The sequence below is a fragment of the Schistocerca gregaria genome, chromosome 2 (genome assembly GCF_023897955.1).
Source record: "Schistocerca gregaria isolate iqSchGreg1 chromosome 2, iqSchGreg1.2, whole genome shotgun sequence".
In the NCBI taxonomy this organism is placed as follows: domain Eukaryota; kingdom Metazoa; phylum Arthropoda; class Insecta; order Orthoptera; family Acrididae; genus Schistocerca; species Schistocerca gregaria.
This window is the reverse complement of record NC_064921.1, coordinates 493,618,424-493,640,494: the sequence shown is the minus strand read 5'-3', so window position 1 is coordinate 493,640,494 and position 22,071 is coordinate 493,618,424. Positions and strand designations below refer to the sequence as shown.

At 36.8% G+C, this 22,071-nt stretch overlaps 1 protein-coding gene and 1 non-coding gene across 2 annotated transcripts in view; both read right to left on the bottom strand.

Moving 5' to 3' along the window:
- Positions 1-22,071, bottom strand: part of LOC126328053 (nuclear receptor coactivator 7-like) — a 771,498-nt gene that overhangs the window by 195,062 nt on the left and 554,365 nt on the right. The window contains 3 exon segments of the mRNA XM_049995955.1: positions 286-508; positions 1,283-1,445; positions 21,682-21,821. Coding sequence (XP_049851912.1) covers positions 286-508; positions 1,283-1,445; positions 21,682-21,821 — 526 coding nt within the window.
- On the bottom strand, positions 21,101-21,175 carry Trnas-uga (transfer RNA serine (anticodon UGA)). The gene has a single exon. It is a non-coding gene; the product is annotated as a tRNA-Ser (tRNA).

The window sequence follows — 22,071 nt, the reverse complement described above, 5'->3', positions numbered from 1 at the left end:
GACATATTGTTACACCCATATACAAGGTATTGGGTACAAATCACCTCTTCATAGTCTATTAAGACTTTATGGCTAAAAATAACAATATGTTTTTACTAGTGATGTTTATGACCAGTCAATTCGACCCTTCAGAGACAATCATATTTAAAAATATAAATTTTAAGCATGGGATAGAACTTGGGTGACTTCAGTAGGTCTCCCCAATATTAATAGTCTAATCAGAGGGCCAACAGGTTTGGGTACTGCTATGTTAACTACAAGAAACAATAGAGATGTATGACTTACCTCCCACGATTCACGTGTCAGTTCCCCCAATTCTGCATCACCATCACTGCCTGACCGAGACCGACTATCCCCTGTTCGACCATTTCCATCTCCAACTTCATCGTCCCAGAGTTCTGTATCTGATTCCACTAACTCATAACCACGTGATTTGAAGTCTATTTCTTCCAGGTCACCGTAAAGATGGGGGATCCACAGCATCAGAAAACTGTACAGTTCATCAACCCTGCAAATATACACGTTTTTACCACAAACTATGCTAAATGGTAATAATGAGATACATGATATTTAAAGAAATACATTCCCAATACGTAAAGGACATGACATAAGATTGACTAAGTTTACATTTCCTTATCATGTCTAAAGTACAGGGCAACAAATTAAAAAAATAAAACTTCCTGGTAAATTAAAACTGTGCAACAAATAAGGACTCAAATGTGAGATCTTTGCCTTTTGAGTGCAAATGCTATACCCACCTGAGCTACCCAAACATGACTCGTGACCCTTTGTCACAGTTTTACTTCCACCAATACCTACCTTCCAAACTTTGCAGCAGCTCTCCTACATAATCTGCAGGGAGTTTGACATCAGCACAAATTCCACTTCAGAGTGAAAATTCATTATGGAAACCATACCCCAGGCTATGAATAAGCAGTGTCCCCAGAATATCCTTTCTCCCAGGAGTGCTAGCCTTTTAAGTTCTGCAGGAGAGCTTCTGTGAAGTTTGAAAGTTAGGAGACGAGGTACTGGCAAAAATAAAGCTGTGAGAATGGAACATGTATCATGCTTGGGTAGCTCTGTTGGCAGAGCACTTCCCTCCAAAACCTGAAGGCCCCAGGTTTGAGTCCTCATCCAGCAAACAACTGTAAAACAGTCTTCCCTATATGTTACAGTAATTATAGATTTCATGTGTGACAACTGCACATTAAAAAAAACTTTTGAATTCTCAATGATGTATAAAATTAATGAAAACTCTTGCTCAAAAACCTCTAATACTTGCCTGTTCCTGGGTACACTGAACCAGTATTCTGGCCTCATTTTCTTTTTCCCATATGACATAATGGGGGTTGACTTTGGAATCTTTTTATTTAATGGTTTCCCCATTCTCAGTGTTAAGTAAAGTGGTGGGTCTTCACAGGATCTTGCTGGTCTTGGTATCAATTCTAAGGAGACAAAAAGAAATAAATTTTCAAAATTGGTACAGTACTTTAAAAAGAGATTTCAAATTTAGCTTCATATTCAAAGTCCATAGTGATTTTAAAGAAGCAGTCACAAAGAGATTCTACAAAAAATAATTCGTTTTGATGTACTAATTTAGAATACATTTATCAGACTGTAATTCCTTGCCCTTGTCCACAAAATTTAAATCCACACACCAAGACCAACTTAACAGAAATTCCACAGTACAAATTATTTATCCAGAAGCCTGTCCCCATATGCAGACAACAAAGACACAAAGAAACAGGGGCTAACAAATAGAATGACATCTACCAAAAACACAAATGATTCTCCCATTTTCCCAACAGACAGAAATATCTAAACACAATTGCATCATTGTTACCAATAATATTAATAACAGTACTATCAATAGCGATAATACTAATAAGTGATAATGCAAGAAATATAAAAACTGAACAGAAACATCATACTGATGACTAGATACAGTATATAAGAGTTTCAGAAGATCAGGTGTTGTGGACGCAATGCTCTAAAGAAAGTATCATTTGGAGAACAGGAAGCAAAAGCACAAGAAATAATGTGTAAAATAATCTTTTTATCTGTGTTAACAGAGACTTTTTCAATTTCACACTTTAAGTAGGTGGCAGTTGAAGAAATAATCAAGCCAAACTCAAATTCTTCATTACTGAATGTAGTCCCTGGTAAGGTTGCTGAATAGGCAACACCAACTATATATGCCAAAGGTGCAATATAATAAATATGGTAGGAGAGGGGTGTGAAATTGTATGGCGGCACAACAAAACTCAATTCTTGAGCTGACTGGCTTGAATCCAGATAGGTTTGTCTTCAACATGATCTTAATCAGAGCCTTGCAGTGTCCCTCCAAGCAGAGAATGCACAGAATAGAATAGTTCTATTATTCCAGTCTCACTGTCACTAAAGATGGCAAGAATTACTTAGAACAATAGTTTTTACTAACATTTGTGTTGTATATAAAAATATTATATAAATAACGTTCACATTTAAGAATTTGAAAGATGAGTCATAAAACAAGATACTTCCTGCACTGTATTCCAAAGAAACAACCTTGGCATATTTGCAATTAAAACATGCAGATGCCACAAAGAAGAATTTGAAGATAAAATATATGAGCATTATTGTTCCTGCCAAGAACAATGCCCAAGAACATGTGCTTACTTAAAATGTAACAAAATATGAAATGCATGTCACAATGAACACTTAAACAAGAAACAAGAGAGGGGGCAGTGTCTGAGGGAAGGAGAGGAATAATTATAAAAGTAATTATATTCACCAATGGCTACACAAGTTTCTTTACTACAGGAGCTCGTAACTGCTATTGCGATTCCACAATAAAATGATGTGAAGACTGGCACTCAATGCCAGTTTGCAAAATGATTATGCAAACAAGCTGGTGAGGAGCTCCTTGTCTTGGAGAGCCCCACTTTACAATATGATGCAGCATTTCATACTACCAGGAACTGTTATTTTTGAATAAGGTCTTACAGTTTACACCCTTGAAGCTACAGTAGCTTACACAGCACTCTCAAAAGATATTTGTATCTTTGGGTACAGGGATGTTTCATACATGCAGAGGTGTACCTCCACCACTTTCTAGAGAAAACTCATTACGAGTACTCATTAACTGGTAACATTATAACATACTTCCTCAGCAACTGCTATTTGTGAACGATATGACAGAGACAGAAAGCATATAATAAGTTATGAGTATCAAAAGCAAATTAACAAAACATGGAGAACTATTTGTGAATAAGAGATTTAATCGCTAATACAAGGATCTGTACGAACAGCAATAATCAAGGCTTGTAGGTGGTCAGTTTTTTTTAATGAATTTTCCTAAGAAAATAACAATCAGATCACTACATTGTGCTACTTGGCATATTTGGGAATTAATGTAGGTTGATACGAAATGAAGAAATTTTGCAGATTTATGATCATACAAAGAGTATTACTTTCATATTAGTAAGAATAACTGCAAAAGCAATATCAGCCAATATTGACTGCAGCTACTGAAATTAATTTATCTATTGTGAATATGATCCTTCATCAGTACTGAAATTTAGAAGCAATTGCTTAATATCAGAAAGTACTGTATGAAAGTATACTCTTACACTAACTTCTAAACACTGATTCCTCCCCCCCCCCTCCCCCCCCCCCCCCCCAATACATACACAAATCATTAGACACAAGTTCTTTTTTTAATCTTAATCTCTTTTCAGTAAATAGGAATGACTATGAGACTAAATGAGCTTACATTAGTATTAAGTTACCAAGTCCAATAGCAAACACTGACCGACCCCCCCCCCCCCCCCCATTTTAATAACCTTATGTGAACTGGCCAACTGCTACAAACACACACACATAACATACCTTCAAAAAATAATTGAACAAATTACAGGAGTATACCAAACCAAATTAATTGTATTTCTTAAGCATTAACTTTCCATAGTAACTTTAAGTGTGACTGAATGTAGTGAAACTGCACATACATTAACGATTCAACATCGACAGTAATAAAAAGAAAGCAATTTCAACTTTGTTAGTAACATAATAACATGAAATAAGCAATATTAATACAAATGCTAGTTAAACAGAGGTCAAGTGATTAAAATAGCATTCCTACTCCAACTATACCTCTTATTAAAAACATGCATTACTCTTCAGCTTTTAACAGTATTCCAGTATGTATACTGTGTTCTGAAGAAATGGAAAAATGTAACTCCCATGCAGTATGTAGAAATGCAGTGTAGTATTAAGAAAGATTAAGTAGCAGGTCAATTCATTACTTTTCTGTGAACACTGTTCAAATATTTCAGAACTGCCAATGTTCTATGCACTTTGCAAACTGTGAATTTAAAAATGCATGAATTTGTATATGGAATGTGCACACACAGTTCAGTACAGGAGTGTGATGTCAACTTTCAGTCGTATCTACTTATAAGTCATCATTTCTTTGGCTGTATAAACAGATTATGTTGAATGATAGTCGCATACCCACTGTAGCATGTAAAATTATCAACACAGTGACAAAATGAGTTGAAAGAAATGTACACTGTGCTCCTATTTACTTGAGAAGGAGAAAGGTGATGGGAGAACACTGCAAAGCCAAAAATTTTGTGTAAAAATAAGTTGACTTATTAAACAGGCTCAAAATTTTCATGGTTCAGTATCAGAACCAAGTCAAAAAGTTGCTAACACTGACAGGTATCTGAATAATTACGTACGTCCCCACTCTCACTCTCCCCCCCCCCTCCCCCCTCTCCCTCTCCCTCCCCCCCCTCTCTCTCCATCCCCCTGCATCCTTCTATCTTCCTCTGTAGATAATTGTTACCGTTACTTCAGCCAAATCAGTGTTTCTCTTTTTCTAAAATATGACTGTTCCCACTGTTCAGTGGACTCTGAAACACTGTGCATACAAGCATTTAACTTTACTTTTGTACTTACAGCTTAATCACTGCTACAGTGCTATGGAAGAGACTAATCTTAATTCATGTGGTGCGCAAGTGAAAAACTGCCTTCCAAATCATTAGTATATTAAAGTACTACAAAAACTATGCTACAAAAACTGATTTCACTCATCACGCAATGTTTAATGCTGTGCACTGGTGTCATTCTCATGCCACTTATTATTTGTTTTCTACCCATGAACATGCTGAAGATTGATTTATTAGGCAAAAAATGCTTTATTACTGCAAATGGCATCACACTCCTGTAAATATCTTACGAAGTGTTAACAGAATTGTGAAAAACATGCAGTTTCACACATTATAAGAAGAAATTCATTTTGCTTTAATTTTACAGCACTGGTATCATTCAGCTTGGTATAATGGTCATGACAAAGAATAATGCATGAAGTAACATGTAGCTATAGCTGTTGCTGAGATGATCTTCAAGAAGAGACTGTCATTTACTTGCTTTGTTGTTTCTGTTCTGGCAGAATTAATACCAACAGAAAACTGAAATATTATCTGTTTCATAACCTGTAACCTGTTAACACTTTCTGGTCACTGTTTATGGACTCTACGAGGAAACAAAACTCCCCATCCTGCAGTAACTGCTTTCTATTTCAAATATAAAATAAAATGACCTGGACACATGACAAAATTGCGAGGAAGGTCACCAGAACAGTGGTGGGAAGAACTTCATTTATGTTTGTGCTTCTCTAATGACATCAAATCAATTTATTTACAGATCTATTAGACCACATAATTGGAGAAATCATAAAGAAAATTAAACACTTTTTCCCTAAGACTAATTTCTTTACACACTGTGCACAAATTCCTGAGTTACACCTGTAGCACAAGTTTTTTGTAACATCCATCTGTAAATATGCAGTATGTGAAAAACTGAATATGCAGATATCAACACCAATATACTCAATTCAGCAAATAGGTACCTTTGTATACCAATAAAAACCTAATTCAGTAGTGTGAGAAATGCGTATAGCTGCTGAAACTACTTGAGTAAGCATAGCAATGCTAGTGTACCATGACCGGAAAGTGTTAAATGTACTTTTTAAAAAAGAAAAAAAAGAAACAAGTTATATTGCGAAGTATAAAGATACATTTAGTTCAAACTCTTCATCCACCCATAAACCAGTTTTAGATAAAATGATGTGAAGACTGAATGAGAATAAAATCAAACATACTAAAAGCTTCCATTCCAATGAATGACCAATATTCTATGACAGTCTCTTAAAATACAAGTCAATGCAGCACTGAAATTTATCAAAGACAGCTGTCTATGATACAAGGATAATAAAGCAGAGAACTGCACAATGCATTATTTAAAAAAACACAAAATGCCAAATCTTTACTGATTACCCACAATCACAAAACATTCATGAAAATCTGTTAATTTCACAACTCCAGCAAACCACAAATAACAACCACGTATCACGTAGCAAAGTTATTTTGATATATAAACACCTACCCAAACCATCGAGCAGAGGATAGTTAGGTGCATGGACTACAAGAAAAGAAGAAAAAGAGAAAAGAAAAATAAGATCACTATATAATGGTCCATGTATCATAATAACTGTTGTAATTTAGAATACATATATGTGCTCTCATAGTGAGGCACATACCTTCTGCACAAAGTTTCCATTTCTCATTTCCCTTTTGGAATTCTCTTGGAATAATTGAAGTAACAGAACTTCTACTTATAAAATTAACATCTTACAGTAATTGAACACGATACTATACTGTTCATTACACACATATGTAAAGTAATTACTGGAAATGGAAACTTTAGGCAAAATGTACAGCTACAGTTGTTAGCACTTTTATTGCAATATTCTCTATTGAATAAAAGAAGGTGGTATGGTGGCTACTGCACTCCCTCTGTGATTAATGTTTAGGGGTAGTTGCGACAAGAACTATTATTTAAATTCACTATTTTGTACAGTGCATCAACCACTGAACATATTTTACAAGAACCTTATTATCCAGCATCATGAACTAACTGCTCTCACATCTGCAATGTTTCTCATTATATGCTGCAATAGGTATTCCCAATATGATAACTATTTCCTGTGTGGCTCTATATATAATGTCATTAAGAATGTACATTAATTATATAATCATAGTGTAAAAATATGTAAGGTTGGAAAGGAACTGGTCTGTAGGTAGTATAATGGAAATACAACAGTTATCTTTTATTACATCCAGGGATTAAACTATATTGTTCCTCCACCCATTGTAGCTGGAATCCCACAATTGCCTTCATCTCAGTTTGCACTAGCTCCAGTTTAATTCTAACCTTCACATGTTTTGATGTGACCCTCTCCCAGCCACCACCATTGAACCAACTTCTTCACTTTAATGTGATTCTGTATCCATCAATCTATAACCTCACTTCAATTATTATTAATATGTAACCACACTACACTGTTCTCTCCTCTTTCTCGGCTCTATCACGCTCTTTCACACAGAATTCCCCTTCCTATTCTAATGCAAACTCATGCAAATCACATTATTATCCCAGTTCCTCGATGACCCTCCTTCCTCTGTGCCTAGCTCTCTGTTCCTGTCACCACTGTTTGTTTCTCCCACCTTGGCAACATCAGGATGCCTGGAAAATGTACCCACATGTACATAATACATGAGAGTATGTTTTGTTTTGTTTTGTTTTGGTTTGGTTTGGTTTGTTTGTTAGCTCTGAACAGGAAATCACTTGAAAGCTGAGTTTCAGTTTAATCTTGGATCTGCATCATATAACAACTTAACCACACAGTGAGTAATTATCTTCATTTTTTTGCCCTTTTTCTATTCCATCCAGGACTACTAGTACATTAATTTTATCAAACGATACCTCATTGGAAAAAACTAAGATTATGAGGAGACAGCATTACTGTCCTATATTTACATTCAGGAGTCCTAATTTCTTTCAGTATTGCTGAAACATACATTAATAGTACAAATTTTTTTTTGTAGCTTTTAGAATTCTTTGTTTCTTCATCAAGAAGAATGAAAGATTATGTTTATTACGGTTGGTAAGCAAGGGTAAGTCACACAGACTGCAAGTTGAGAGGAACCACCTGACAGGAGACTTGATGATTAGGGCAGACAGCAAAGACCAACTGAAATTCAGCTGGTCCATTTCAAAATCTTCCCTGATGTTAACCTCCATATCACAGAAGTTCACGCCCTTAACTTTGTCTATATAAATCTAAACAATAACTCCACACTGACAACAGCTGCCCCCCCCCCCCCCCCCAAACACAAAACAATCCTTTCCTACAGCCGAAGCATCCAATGCAAATGTACCTGTTCCCATAACTACCCCACATGTCTTGTCTTGTCCACTAATACTTCTTCCAGGAAGTTTCTTCTTCCCACTTTTTAACAAATAAAGCTCCACTATCTAAAAATCTCGTCCTTGTCACCCTATACTAACATGAATGCTTCAATGTATCATTGGCTAAGACTGGGAATTTCTGAAGTAAAGGCCTGAAATTACATCTTTCCTTGACATCCCCAGAGCACTATCCCTATGTCATGGTTCCTATCATTGCAGTCATTCCTGCTGTAAAACTTGTCCCCAAGCACACCATTCACACCATGGGTAAATTATACAATCAAAAAGCTAAACCAAAATGCGAAGCCACACAAGCCTTTTACAAACACATGTTCACTGCAATTTTTTTAAGATAAAATGACCACTACTTAAGTGGCCAGGCACACGAATGGACCCAGAGTGGCCTGTCTTGGGGATACCAAGCGCAAAGTTGCTGACTTAATGGACCCAAGTGTTTTCTACAGCACATGGACCATTTGGATCCTCCCATTCAGCACTAACTTCTCTGCACTCCAAATATATGAACTTGCTCTCCCATCTATTTTTATGTACTGTCACCCTCGTGGCCTTAAATTCCATTAAAAAACTTCCTCAGATTTGTCTGTTTATACACTTTTTCATTGTTAGTATTTTCTTTTCACTCAGTTTCTCTCTTATTTCATTTTTCCTTCCTCCTCCTGTTTTTTCATATTCTTTTTAATCTTTTTTATCCTTTCTTCTTTCATTTTACTGTCTCCCATCTCCTTTTCCAATATCCTCTTATATCATAATTGCGCTGTTTATTTCACTTTTTAAAAATCATTCTTGCGCGCTGTTTATTTCACTTTTTAAAAATCATTCTTGCATCAGTCTGTACTGCTCACTCTCTTCTGTCATCTCTCAGCTGAAACTGTACTAACTTTGAGTGCCTGCACACTATGACTCCTCCCTCTTAATCTGTGTTTCACCTCATAATAAAGACTGGTGAATCACTTTCAAAATGGTGTACAAGTGACCTGTCTCTCCTCCTCAATCTGTCTTGAATTGAAGTGCCTTCCAGCCATGCTGGGTCCTTGTGATGACAAGAGTTTTTTCTTTGCTTCCTTCATGATACATGGCGATCCAAAATGTGTCAGTGAAATTAGAGGTGGTTGGCTCCCCCCCCCCCCTCTCCCCCGGTCTTCTATGGCTAGTTACAGAGTAAGAACATAATGATAATTTATTTGGTTTGTTACAACAATGACCTCTCTTTTAGTGGAAATAACTTCACAGCAATCATTACAATGTACAACATGAAAACACAGTGTAACAATGATGTAGAAGTACTGCATTGTGGATGTGTTTGCTGCAGGAATAGCTCAGCATGGTGTAGTAATTCCATTCTTTGACTGCATTCAATGAACCCAAACAGGAGGTGAACATCAGCCAACTTTTCATCAGTAAACCTATACACACTGCTATGTACCACTGTGAATGCATAATTATCATATATGGTAAAGCAAACCAGAGACCAAACAGAGCAGTACCCAAGGCAAGCTTGAGAGCGGGGAGTGAAGTTGGCATTAATGTTGTCAAAACGAAGAATCATGAGCGAATGTAAGAAGTTTGTTTCTGAACAAGACCTACACACAGTGTACATTTGCAGCATTGTGCAGATATTTCCAGTGCAATACAAGCTCAAATGTAAATCAAAGTAACAAATCGAATAAAATTCAATCATTCTGGAATGAGCCGCTGGAGACGTCGAACCCCGTATATTTAAGTTCTCAGAAAATATTCATGAATAGCTTCTATTTTGCTGTGGTTTGGGTTCACCCTGTGCTGCATCTGAAACATTCACCTACTCGTAAAATGTGACTCTCTTAAGTCCTCGTTGATCTATGCTTCTTTTCATCATGTTTCAATGGGTTTGGAGAAGTCTGGTGTTTAAAATGACACTAATACTTCTTGCAGTAATTTTCACTTTCAATGGATTTTATTATTAAGGCACTAAACTTTACCAAACAACTTTAAACTACCATAAATGTACAATCTGTTAATGTTTAATGAGCACCACAGAACATTTTTGGATGTTTAGTACAAACTGTTAATAACACAGAGCTGGTTAGGTTAATAACACAGAGCTGGTACCATATGAAGATGAAAACACACACACACACACACACACACACACACACACACACACACACACACACACACACGGCCAGGAAAACTAAGGGAACAAAAGAAGACCTATAACAGGAGCACCATTCAGCTACTGTACAATTTTTTAATGCAGGTGAAACTTGTGTCCTCTGTCAATTTTCCCAGAAAAAGACACCAGCTTTCAAAGTTATGGAAGTAAAGTGGCCATGGTATCAAACTAAAAAACAAATAACTGCAGAACTTTTTTATGTAATGGTGATTCTTACTTTGATAAACAAAGTAAGACACAAATTTCTTTAGTGTGAAAACTTAAATGAAATATTGGATATTTTAATCATGACAGCAAGAGAATAGCTTAGTTTTTGTGTCAACATCTGGGTTGCAACTTTACTGGACTCATCAACACAGACTATTTATCATATTTCATGGATGACTAACTGTCTGCATTATTGCTGGACATTATTGTTATAGAAACACAACAGACATGATTCATGCGTAAGGGGGGCTACTATAGCTTTTACAACATTACTAAACCAAACAATTAATCAGTTAAGCAGAAAGACATCCCTGCTCACCTCATGCTAAGTCTTTGTATTTCTAGCTATAGCAACATTTAAAAACATTGGCATATTACACATCTACCAAAAATTTGCAAACATTTTAGGAGTGCGTGTCCCACACATGTGACCAATTCCGAGAACAGCAGAATATGTTTGTATCACTTTATGATTCTTTGAGGACAAGAGCTGAAAGGTGAGTAGGAGTATATGGAAATAATAGGGTCACATATACAGTCAACAAACACAGGTCTGTCACGGGGTGGAATGGCATATTGCAAGACTGATTACCTCCCATTACTAATAAGCACAGTGTTTCATGTACAATGTAATGGCTGCCTCTGGCATGTGGAAGAAACAGTACCTCAGAAGGCAAACTGTGATCACTGCACAATGCTCCTCACAGCTGCTTTGATACTGAAGGACGTGGTGTATCAGTTAAAGCTACAAATGTAAAAATGGAAAGTGCAGGCTGAAATATCAAAAGTATTAAGAAAAGAATAGATTTCTACTCACCATAAAGATACCACATTTAGCTGCAGACAGGCACAAGTAAAGGACTTTATACACTTTGTTTCCGGCCAATGCCTTCTTCAGTAAAGAAAAACACATACATATTCACGCAGCAAGCACACCTCATGCATAGATGACTGCTCTCTCTGGCTTCTGTGGTTAGAATGCGGTGGTGGTGTGTCATGTGGGAGCAGCATTCTGAAGTGGACCAGGGCAGGGAAGAGATAGCAGCGTACTGGTGGGAGGGGAGGAGTCCATGCTGCAAGACACGGTGTGGGGACTAGACAGTGGCCAGACAAGACTGCATAGTGCACTGTCTCGACGCTATGGGGAAGGGAGGGAGGGAATGGAGAGCTGAGCAAGAAAACAGCAGAGATGGGCAAAAGACTGGTGGCACTGGCCAAGAACAGAGTGCGATGAGGGTGGGGGACAGGAGTTTGAAGAGTAATGGCACAGAGGGGATGGAAATTTAGGGAGGAGGGTGTGAGAACAGCAGGTTACCTCAGACTGTGGCTGGGATGATTACAGAAGCAGAGAATGCATTATAATGACAACTCCCATCTTGTATATGAAATGGCCATTTCACTAATCCTGATGAAGGCTTTTTTGGCCAAAGCTTACTTGTTCGATAGTCTTTTTGTTGCGCTATCTGCAACTCAGCATCTCCGCCATTGATGAGTAGCAGTCTACTCTTTTCACAATACTGCATTATTCCATCCTGTATATTGCATTGTTTGATTTTACCCTTTTCATAACATTGCTTTTATCCCATCCTGGATTTTCTATTGTTTATTTTTAGTGTGTTCACCATAAAGACATAGCACTTTGTTTCACTTTTGATGTGCTCGTTTTTAACCATTTCACCTTCCTCTCCTATATAGGATCTCTCTAGCATGTAAGACAAGGTGAAAACCTCTTTGGGTGACAATCTATGACTTTTCTTTTAGGTCTTATATGCATTTGTTCTTCAACAAACGTACTTAATCTGGGTTGGGTCAGGAAATCTACCTGTTATTTCGTGTTTCTCATAACTAGTTCTTAAGGCAAAATGCACTCTATATTCTTTGTTCCCAGCAGCCTATTGCAGTCACAATTTCCAATGCCATATCATGCTCTCTGATTATTTTCACTGCTTATTGCAGTTTTGGGAGATCCTTCACGTGGAACATCTGTAAGATAGGTATGGCAACATTGAATTTTAGTCACTCGTTACTGGACTGTTAAAAGTGAAGAAATTGGATCAAAACCTTGATCAACTGAGTATATTTCCAGTGGTTATCAATTGATGGAAACTAATTTGTGATATAATATATATCTACAAAAAACACATAGCAAACTTTTACTTTAAATGGGAATTTTGTCTGCGTAAATGAAACTGCTCATGTAGTTTGTACTGAAGTTACTGCACAAGAACCATAAGCGTATCAAATTTTGTTTCCATTACAATCATCATCTCTGTGCTTATCCGACAACTTTTCACCTTGTCCTTTTATATATAAATGGTACTTGTATGTATAAAAATGACAAGTAGATACCATGTACTATTTACTGTGAGGAGAAGCATTAGATGACTGAATTTACAAAATTATGTTGAACTGAAAATGCATCCTAGATGTGGTAAAATTAGAAGGTGCAAAGATCTTTTTTTTATGACATATGTAATTCATAGTTCCATCCTGCAGTTGTGGAAGAGCAAAAAGTATGAGATAAAAATTTTACACCAGCACTTATTTTGTTGGTAAACAAGCATTTAGCCAATTTCAAAATTCAATTAAGCCATTTCTAAGCATATAAAATTATTTAATAAGAGCATCCATGCGCTACTCGACAATGTTGCTTAATATATTTCTATAATCATTTCTAACTGATCACGCTAGTAACTAATGAAGTCTTCAGGGAAGCTTTATACTGATAAAACATGCAGCAGATACAGTAATTAAAACTGGCTCTATGGTAAGTTTATTCAAAAAGAAGCAATAAAATCATAACAGTCAACTGCTGTTATTAATTTAGGTGGTGGTGGTGGTGGTGGTGATTATTTGTTATTTCATGAATACAGTGGAAAATTCTTACTAAACAATTTTCAAATGCTTACAGAAATATGAGTTTACAGAATGAATAACACTGTTAAAACGAATAACATTTGTTGACAGAAAAATTTCTAACCAAAAGATCTTTCCCAGCCCCTGACTAAACCTGCACATGAAACAACTGTCTTTAGAATGTTGGAGGCTTAACTTCTCACTACCCAGATCTGATGTGTGAAAAACATGAGACCAGTATGGGTTAACACACTTCCCTGACATAATGAATTTGACAACATACTTGGAATATCAGGCAAGTAGTAGTGCTTATGGATCACAATGTGTTGGTACTGATCACTGGTAAGTGAGCCAGGAAAAACAGCAAGAGTCACACTCCCTGAACTGCCACAGATTATCAATGAACTTCCTCATGATTCAGCCAGTGTGTTAAAAGGAAAACCATACCAAAATCCCTACAGCAGTTTTTGAGATTAGGCTTCACATGCAAGAAAACACCCACTATATTTTTGTATCTGGTGCATTATTGGTCACCCCCGTGTGCAATACAGTAACAATGAGTTGGTGGCTGTTGTGATTTTAGTTTTGACCATGCAGATATGAGTAAAGTAGTCGCAATCACTTTTTGGTGGCCACATAGTATGTGTGTCTTTTGCACCAATGCAGTTCTCAAGGGGGGGGGGGGGGGGGGGACTCAACATTGTTTAATAATGCTCTTGAGCTGATACAAATATTCTCAAATGCTAACAAATGTGTTTAAATCTTAGGAATATACTTGAACACTCTAAACACAACTCAAACAGTGCACACTTCGGTAAAACAAAGAATGGTTGTGTGGGAAAAGTAAAGGGAGAGGGTGGAAGGACGTACTTCAAACAAACAAACAAACAAACAAACAAACAAACAAATCGGCAACTACAGTATGCGGAACAATGGGAAGATAAAAATATGTACATTTATAGATACAATGATGAACCAAGGCAAAATGTAAACTTTGCAACAGAATTGCTAACTTCATGTAATGTTCCTGGTACACCCTCACAAAAAAGTTTCTAAACAACATCACAAAAGTGGCTATATTAACTGGAAAAAGAAATGGGCAAGTCAGTTTCCATGCCACCAATTCCACTCATTTCAATTAATTTACCTGTACCCTTTACAGGACTCCAATTTCTGGCAATATAGTGTATAGTATGCCTATAAAGAAAGCACAATGGAACAGATTTAAATATTGTAGAATGAATTCAAAAGAATCGTGTTTCTTCCATGGATAACTACATGCAAAGTATTCACATGAAGGACAATCACAAAATTTATTCATTTCTGGAACTGAAAGTTTAAATAGAAATGGAGTTTATTAGAATAAACTTTGAATTAAGTTAGAAGCTATACAAACGAGAGAATCAACTGCACCTTTTTCCAATTCAGAAAACAAATAGACAAAAGAAGAAAAACTGAAATTGCACCTTTTTAATATAATTTACATGGCTGATTTGAATACCACCAATCACCAGACTCATCATTTTGTTGGATCATTTAACAACAACATTTAACCTGTTCTCATAATTTAAAAAAATCCAATATGCTGTTTCAACAACAATATTATGCAATAGCACTTTTAGTGCAGCTCAATACTAGAAATCAAATGGTCAAAAATTTCTGAAACAGCTAAACTATTCAAACATTTGTGTTACACTGAACCTTGATGTGCACAGCTCCATAAAAACACTTTAAATTATCATTTGTAAAGAGATTTAAAAAAATCAGGTCACCACACCTAAAATATGAATTTACAGCATCAAAGTGATCAGACAAAACTAAACAGTGACACATCTAAGTTGTGGGAAAGGACGACAACTAAGACTTTACATCTCATTAGAGATGAAGCGTAATTTAGAATTGGAAAATGACAAAGACTGATATCAGCCATGATCTTTTGAAAGAAGCATCTTGGCTTTCACTTTAATTAATTTAGGGAAGTCACTGAACAATTAAATCTGGACAATCAGCCACAGATTTGAAATGCCACTGTCCTAAATATCCGTTGAGAGATCAGATGTACCATCATCTGGTAATAATAATATGAAAAGGGTAGTTGCTACTCATCATATAGCAGAGATGCTGAGTTGCAGATAGGCACAATGAAAAGACCCCACGGAGAGAGAGAGAGAGAGAGAGAGAGAGAGAGAGAGAGAGAGAGAGAGAGAGAGAGTGTGTCTCTGGCTGGCTGAGTAGGCTGGTCTCACACGTTTGCGTTTGCATTTTTTTTATTTTTGAAGAAAGCCTTGTTGGTCAAAAGCCCACTTTCAGACAGACTTTTTGTCATGCTTATCTGCGACTCAGTATTTCTACTAAATGGTGAGTGGCAACTATCCTTTTCATAATATTGTTACATTCCTTCCCGGAATTTCCATCATTTGGTAATAAATATACAAGGTAGGAAACTGCTATTTTCAAATGTTCAGGATACAGGGAACTTTTCTGCCTCAGTATTATGTAAGAAACAACATGTATTTCTTTCTGGCACTGTTTATAATGTATGTGTTTAACAGATTTTTTGTTGCTATCAGGTAATGCAGCACACTTCCTAAACAAATTAGAAGTATTTTGAATATTTTTGAACCCACTTAGCATTACTAAAAAATTACAAAGAAATGGATGCAATTTTTTCCCCAAAATGTTTTGTCAAATTGAGGTACCATTTAATCCAATGTTATACATTTGAAGGAGACCAAATTTTTACCCGATATGCATGACATGATGGCTGAGTCACTAGACCTATTTAATTCCACCTATTATGTATATTACAATGACTAAAAAAATATCACATCTTAGATTTTAATTTTTATAATTATTTCCTAATAAAAATGTTATTTTTTCTATGATTTAGTTGATTCTGCCATAAAGCTTTGGCCTACTACATATGTATGGACTATTTCAGGTTACAGAAAAAAATTACAGCAATGCTTTATAAAATTTAGGAAATATATGTAACTGAATTCTGAAAAATACAACTTGTGGGAAATTGCAAATGAAGATGTAATTAAACTGTGCTTCGGAACACTCCTGAAGCATGTTCTTCATCCTGCAGCATTTCTTCATCTTCAAGCTTCCTCTTGGCATTTTGTTTGGAACTTCTTGCTTCTTTTTTAACTTTAAGAGCGAATCTTTCAGCTTTATGCACCTGTTGTGTGTCGCGTGCAAGCAACTGATCTTCCATATTAGAGCCATATTTTATGCCTAAATTTCTCAGGAGTTTCAACCTTCCTATCACTCCATCTAGTACACCAACTTTTAATGTATTTAGTTCTACAAAAACATTCTTGGATTATCTTTCCCTTATGCAATGGTTGAAACTTTCATTTGTATTCTGAGTGCCCCCATGAAGATATTAACTAAGCAAAACAGGGTCACTCAGGTCTCTAACAATTGGTTTTACTTCATTCATAACAGGCTTTTGCTTTTTGGTAACCACACCAAGAACCTGCTCCTTTAGGGGAAATTCCTTGAACAGGGTGGTCATCTGTCGACAACTTATCAAAGTAGGTGGCCCATACAGCTTTTCTCATTGCTGTAACATCATTCAGAGGTGTTCATTTAATGGCCTGTCCATAAAATCTCTGAAGGAGGTCTATTTCAGTTTCTGCCAATCTGCCTCAGCCATACAGAGATTTTCCATCAGATAGCAACTTTCCTTTCAGTTCACTTCATAGCTTCCTCAATCTAGCACCCATCCTCTTTTGCACATTTGCACAACACTCCAGTTTTGTTACCAAGGTATCACCATAAACATTGAACTCACTAATTTTATTGAAAGCTTTACAGTCCCCATTCCATAGGCATTTCATATATCGAACGGTTTAAACGGGCACCGACCTTGGAAACATTTTTAGAGTGCCTTCACACTCCATTCCTTCACTGTAACCATCATAATTCTTAGAACACTGATGTTCAATATGTCCTTCAGTGTTACCATGGTAGGTGTGGCCGTACTTAGATAAGCACTCAAAATCAACAACTTTTACTTCCTCCAGAGAAGTAGCACTTACAATACCATTCAAGGAATGATGTCCTAAATGTTGCAATGTACCATCAAGTGTAACAGTAATGTCCCTAGTTCCACAAATATTTACAGCTTCTTTTAATACACGTTTCATAGAAGCTTTAGACACAGCTGTCGAGGCACCTAAAAGTATTTTTATGTACTTGCTGAACCAACTGGGAGGAGGAAGGGCCATCAAACCACAAAACATTTAAGCAGCCTTTTTTCCTTTTCCTATTGGATGCACTCCATACACCAACTTCAAATTCACATCAGATGAATAATGCACAATGCTCAATGTCATTTTCGAGGTAGATTTATTGCAGGATCTACACAGAACAACTAAACCCTTCCTGCTACTTTGTTCTTCAGTTATTTCCAGACAGCCTCCACCACCACTTTGTTTACATTTCACCACATCTTTTATTGAAGAAGATAAGATGTCCACATCAACAACAACAAATCCACTACAAACAGCATCATTGTTAACACAAAAATTTGAATAACCAGGAGGCATGCCATGTGAGAGTTTCTTCCCTGAATAACTGATACATAGGTTACTTTCAACAGTGTGGCTTGCTTTGTTTTTGAACTGGTTACCACAAAATTTCCTTTCATTGAATTTCTTGATGTGTGGCATTGTCCATATTTATTGCACACTAAAGGATATGTACTTCTACAAATATATGTAGTACTTTGGCAACAAACATTCAGTAACATGTGAACAAACTGCTTCAGCAAAACAAAAATAAATACCAGCAAAGATAACCGTTTACAGAGACTGGAAACCTGCACTGTTACCAACATATACAATGTATCACACAGGGTGTTTCAAAAATGACCGGTATATTTGAGACGGCAATACAAACTTCAACAGAGCACATGCAATGTGACACTTTATTAATGCAGTTCAGGTTGTAAGGGCAATCAGTCTGATCCAAAAGGATGCACTTCTGGTCATGTTGCTGAAGATACCAATGCCTCCATAGGTTGTGGACACACTACAGAGAGACAGGTCAGTGGGCAAGGAGAGTTGGACAAGATTGCCAATGCATTATAACCCTATGGGAACACTGATATTTGGCGATCTATGCATTGTGGCAAGATACAAATGTTGCCAGTGCATGCCAAGATGACCTCTGAAGGGCCAGTGGAGCTGCTGTGCCCAATCAGATTGTAATGAACAAGTTCAACGAGATGAACATATGACCTGGACGTCCTCTTCAACTAGCCATCTTCATACTACACCATCCTGCAGCTCCTCTTCAGTTCTGCCATTCCCACATCGACTGGCAACTTCATCATTGGCAAAACATGTTATTCACATACGAATCTAGATACCCTCTGATGCACAGTGATGGCCATGTTTGTGTGCAGAGACCCATGGTGAGCACTAACTGCCAAATGTTGTCCAGGAAATTGACAGATTTCCTAGGGTCTGTGATGCTGTCAGAAGTTTCAGTGTTGATAGCCATATGGTCACCTTACTGCCCAGCAGTACAACAACAGATCCTACTGGACCACGTGGTGGCTGCAGCTTATGGTGTTAGCCCTTAATTCTTTCTAACCCCCAGGGCCCACGTGGTGTGTATCAGCAGGGATGTCGAGCAAAGCCTGTACGTTGAAGTAATGGAATGGCCAATGGCAAGTCCCGACCTAAACCCCATTTCACTTATGTGGGACATGCTTGACAGATGTGATCATGGTTGTCCTGTTCCGTCACTTGGAGAAACAGAAAACCTGGAAATTTATGAAATGATAGTCAGAACATGACCTTGAAAAACGAGTTCCGTATGATCCTCAGGGAAGTACCAGATAAAAACACTTGGAAAAAACAGTACTTTACAAATGTGCCATCTTGTTGATTCAAAAACAAGACTGTTCCACCTCTACAGAGGAAATACACATTGCTGGAGTTCTGTATTTGCTATAACAATGACACTTCTCTGTGCACAGTATACCCTTGTCCATTTTTATTCATATTATTTTATACATAATTTTCACTTGTGAAGCAGGCCTACTGACCTACAGCATCCACGTTACACTATGTGCCTTCTGGAGCAAGTGTTATGTTTTATTTTACACTAATTTAAGCATTATCTCTTAAAGAATTTCAGTTCGCATTCAGAGATTTGACTCTCAAGTCTTATCTGAGGTAAGGAGCATTTGTTCACAGCTTAGATCAGTCCACCGAGGAGGCTACATATCTTTGCACTCCAGAACAAAAGATTTTCTTTGTCTCATGTATTACCAAAATGGTTAGCTACACATACATAGGGATAAACTGATACAACGTACAAACAATGGACACTTAATTGCTGAAAGTCTACAAATTTCTTTTTACTTTTTAAAAACTGTTATCATAAACTTGAAAACAATTTCTGATCTTGTTTGGCTTCTACTAAACACCACTGACAGGGTTACATGCTTTATTGTAGCTAGATCAATCTCTTACTCTCATCATACACAGATAGTATCTGAAATTTTAAGAAACTTGAGTTTGAATTATGTTATGTCCAATTTCATACATTTCAACAGGCTGTCAGAAATAATTAGATGCATATAGAGTAAAAAGAATAACTTGTTTAAAATCCTACAAATTGAAAGAATTAATTACAATGTAAATAACATAGAAATGAAATAGAAAGGCACTTCTTCCAGATTTTAAATTCCAGTGATGTTTCTCATCATTGCAGCATTAGGGTGTTGATAGTAAGAAGTAAAAATTTTCCTCACTCATAGGGTCCGCTATCTCCTCCCATCTCTGTAACTGCTGTAGTCGTGTATCAGTGGACTGTACATTTTTACGAAGTTGAATTAGTAGAGTGCTGTTTCAATCACGTATAATTCATCTCTTCATATCCACAGATTTTTTTGTCATTGTACTAACAATAAATATTAAAATGATTAATGGTGTCCTGTTGTGACACACACAACTGATCAGTAACTCCAGCACATTAGCAATAATACTTATGATCATTTCAGTACTGTCCGATGATGAACAGAATGCAAATTTAATCTGGTTTCAGGCAAATAATGCAATGCAAGTCAATTCAGTTTATTAAATAATAACAATAATAATGGCAGACCATTAATTAGAATGAGTTGCTAACTAACTTTCAAAAGAAAAAAACCATGTGATTAAAATTAATTACAGAATTTTGAAAAAGTTTGATACTTTCAATTAAAAGGAGAACCATGACCTTTGTGACACTCATACTTTTCATTTAACAGTCTGGGATCAACGAACTCTTCCACATATATTAGTCTCACTTTAGGAGTCACCAAGAATCCACCCTCAAATCTATGCTTGTTACAAATGAAATCCTCAGTTTCTGAGCCAAATAGCCGCCAAAGGAATTTTAAATCATCCTTGGCCGTGTCACTTTTGGGAGTTGGTTGATTAGAATTTTGGGGGAAATGTAGTGCATTTTCTAATTGCTTTTATCTGCAGAAAAGATAACCATAAACAAAATTTGTGAAGGCATATCATGAATTGAAATTTCCCGGCGGATTAAAACTGTGTGCTGGACCGAGACTCGAACTCGGGACCTTTGCCTTTCACGGGCAAGTGCTCTACCAACTGAGCTACCCAAGCACGACTCACACTCCATCATCACTGCTTTACATCTGTCAGTACCTCATCTCCTACGCGATGGGGCGTGGGTCGTGCTTGGGTAGCTCAGTTGGCAGAGCACTTGCCCGCAAAAGGCAAAGGTCCCGAGTTCGAGTCTCGGTCCGGCACACAGTTTTAATCTGCAGGAAGTTTCATATCAGCGCACACTCCACTGCAGAGTGAAAATCTCATTCTGGATATCATGACTTGCTTTTGACATACATATATTTCCTCTGTTTATATTTTGAACTACTGGTTTGCTTAGCAGTGTTCTATCACTAATCATGATACTTTGTATTTTTAGAGTAAGTTTTTTATCATTAAACAGAATAATTATGTGAGTACACCAGTCAATTAAACAGCTGCTAAAATATCCAACATAAAGTGTGCTGAATACAAAATGTACAGTTTATTTCAAAACTTACAATAAGTACATAAAGAACGTGTGAGGAAAGGAAAGGTGTAGAAAAAAATAATGATTCTACTTACTATCAAATGAAACAAAAAGTTCAGGCATGTCCTCAACAGACACATACTACGATAGTCCAGCTTTGGAGCAACAGGCTTCTGCGGTGGGTGCTGATCGAGGTTCTTGTTGCTGGCGGATGAAAGTCCCAACTGATGATCGCCTGTTGAACGAGATACATTTTCTGAAACGTGCTCATTGACCAACACGCGATCTAGTGTTTTACTACAACTTAATCCCATTGGACTGCACTTCTGGTCGCATCACTTAACAGACTAGTCTGTCTGAAATCTTTCATTTAACTTGTTACCTATCTGTTTTTCATTTTCACTTCCTCTTCATCTTTTACTCCTACTTCTTTAAGTTTCATAAACACTGAAATCAATTGCGCATTTTTAACACGCGATCTAGTG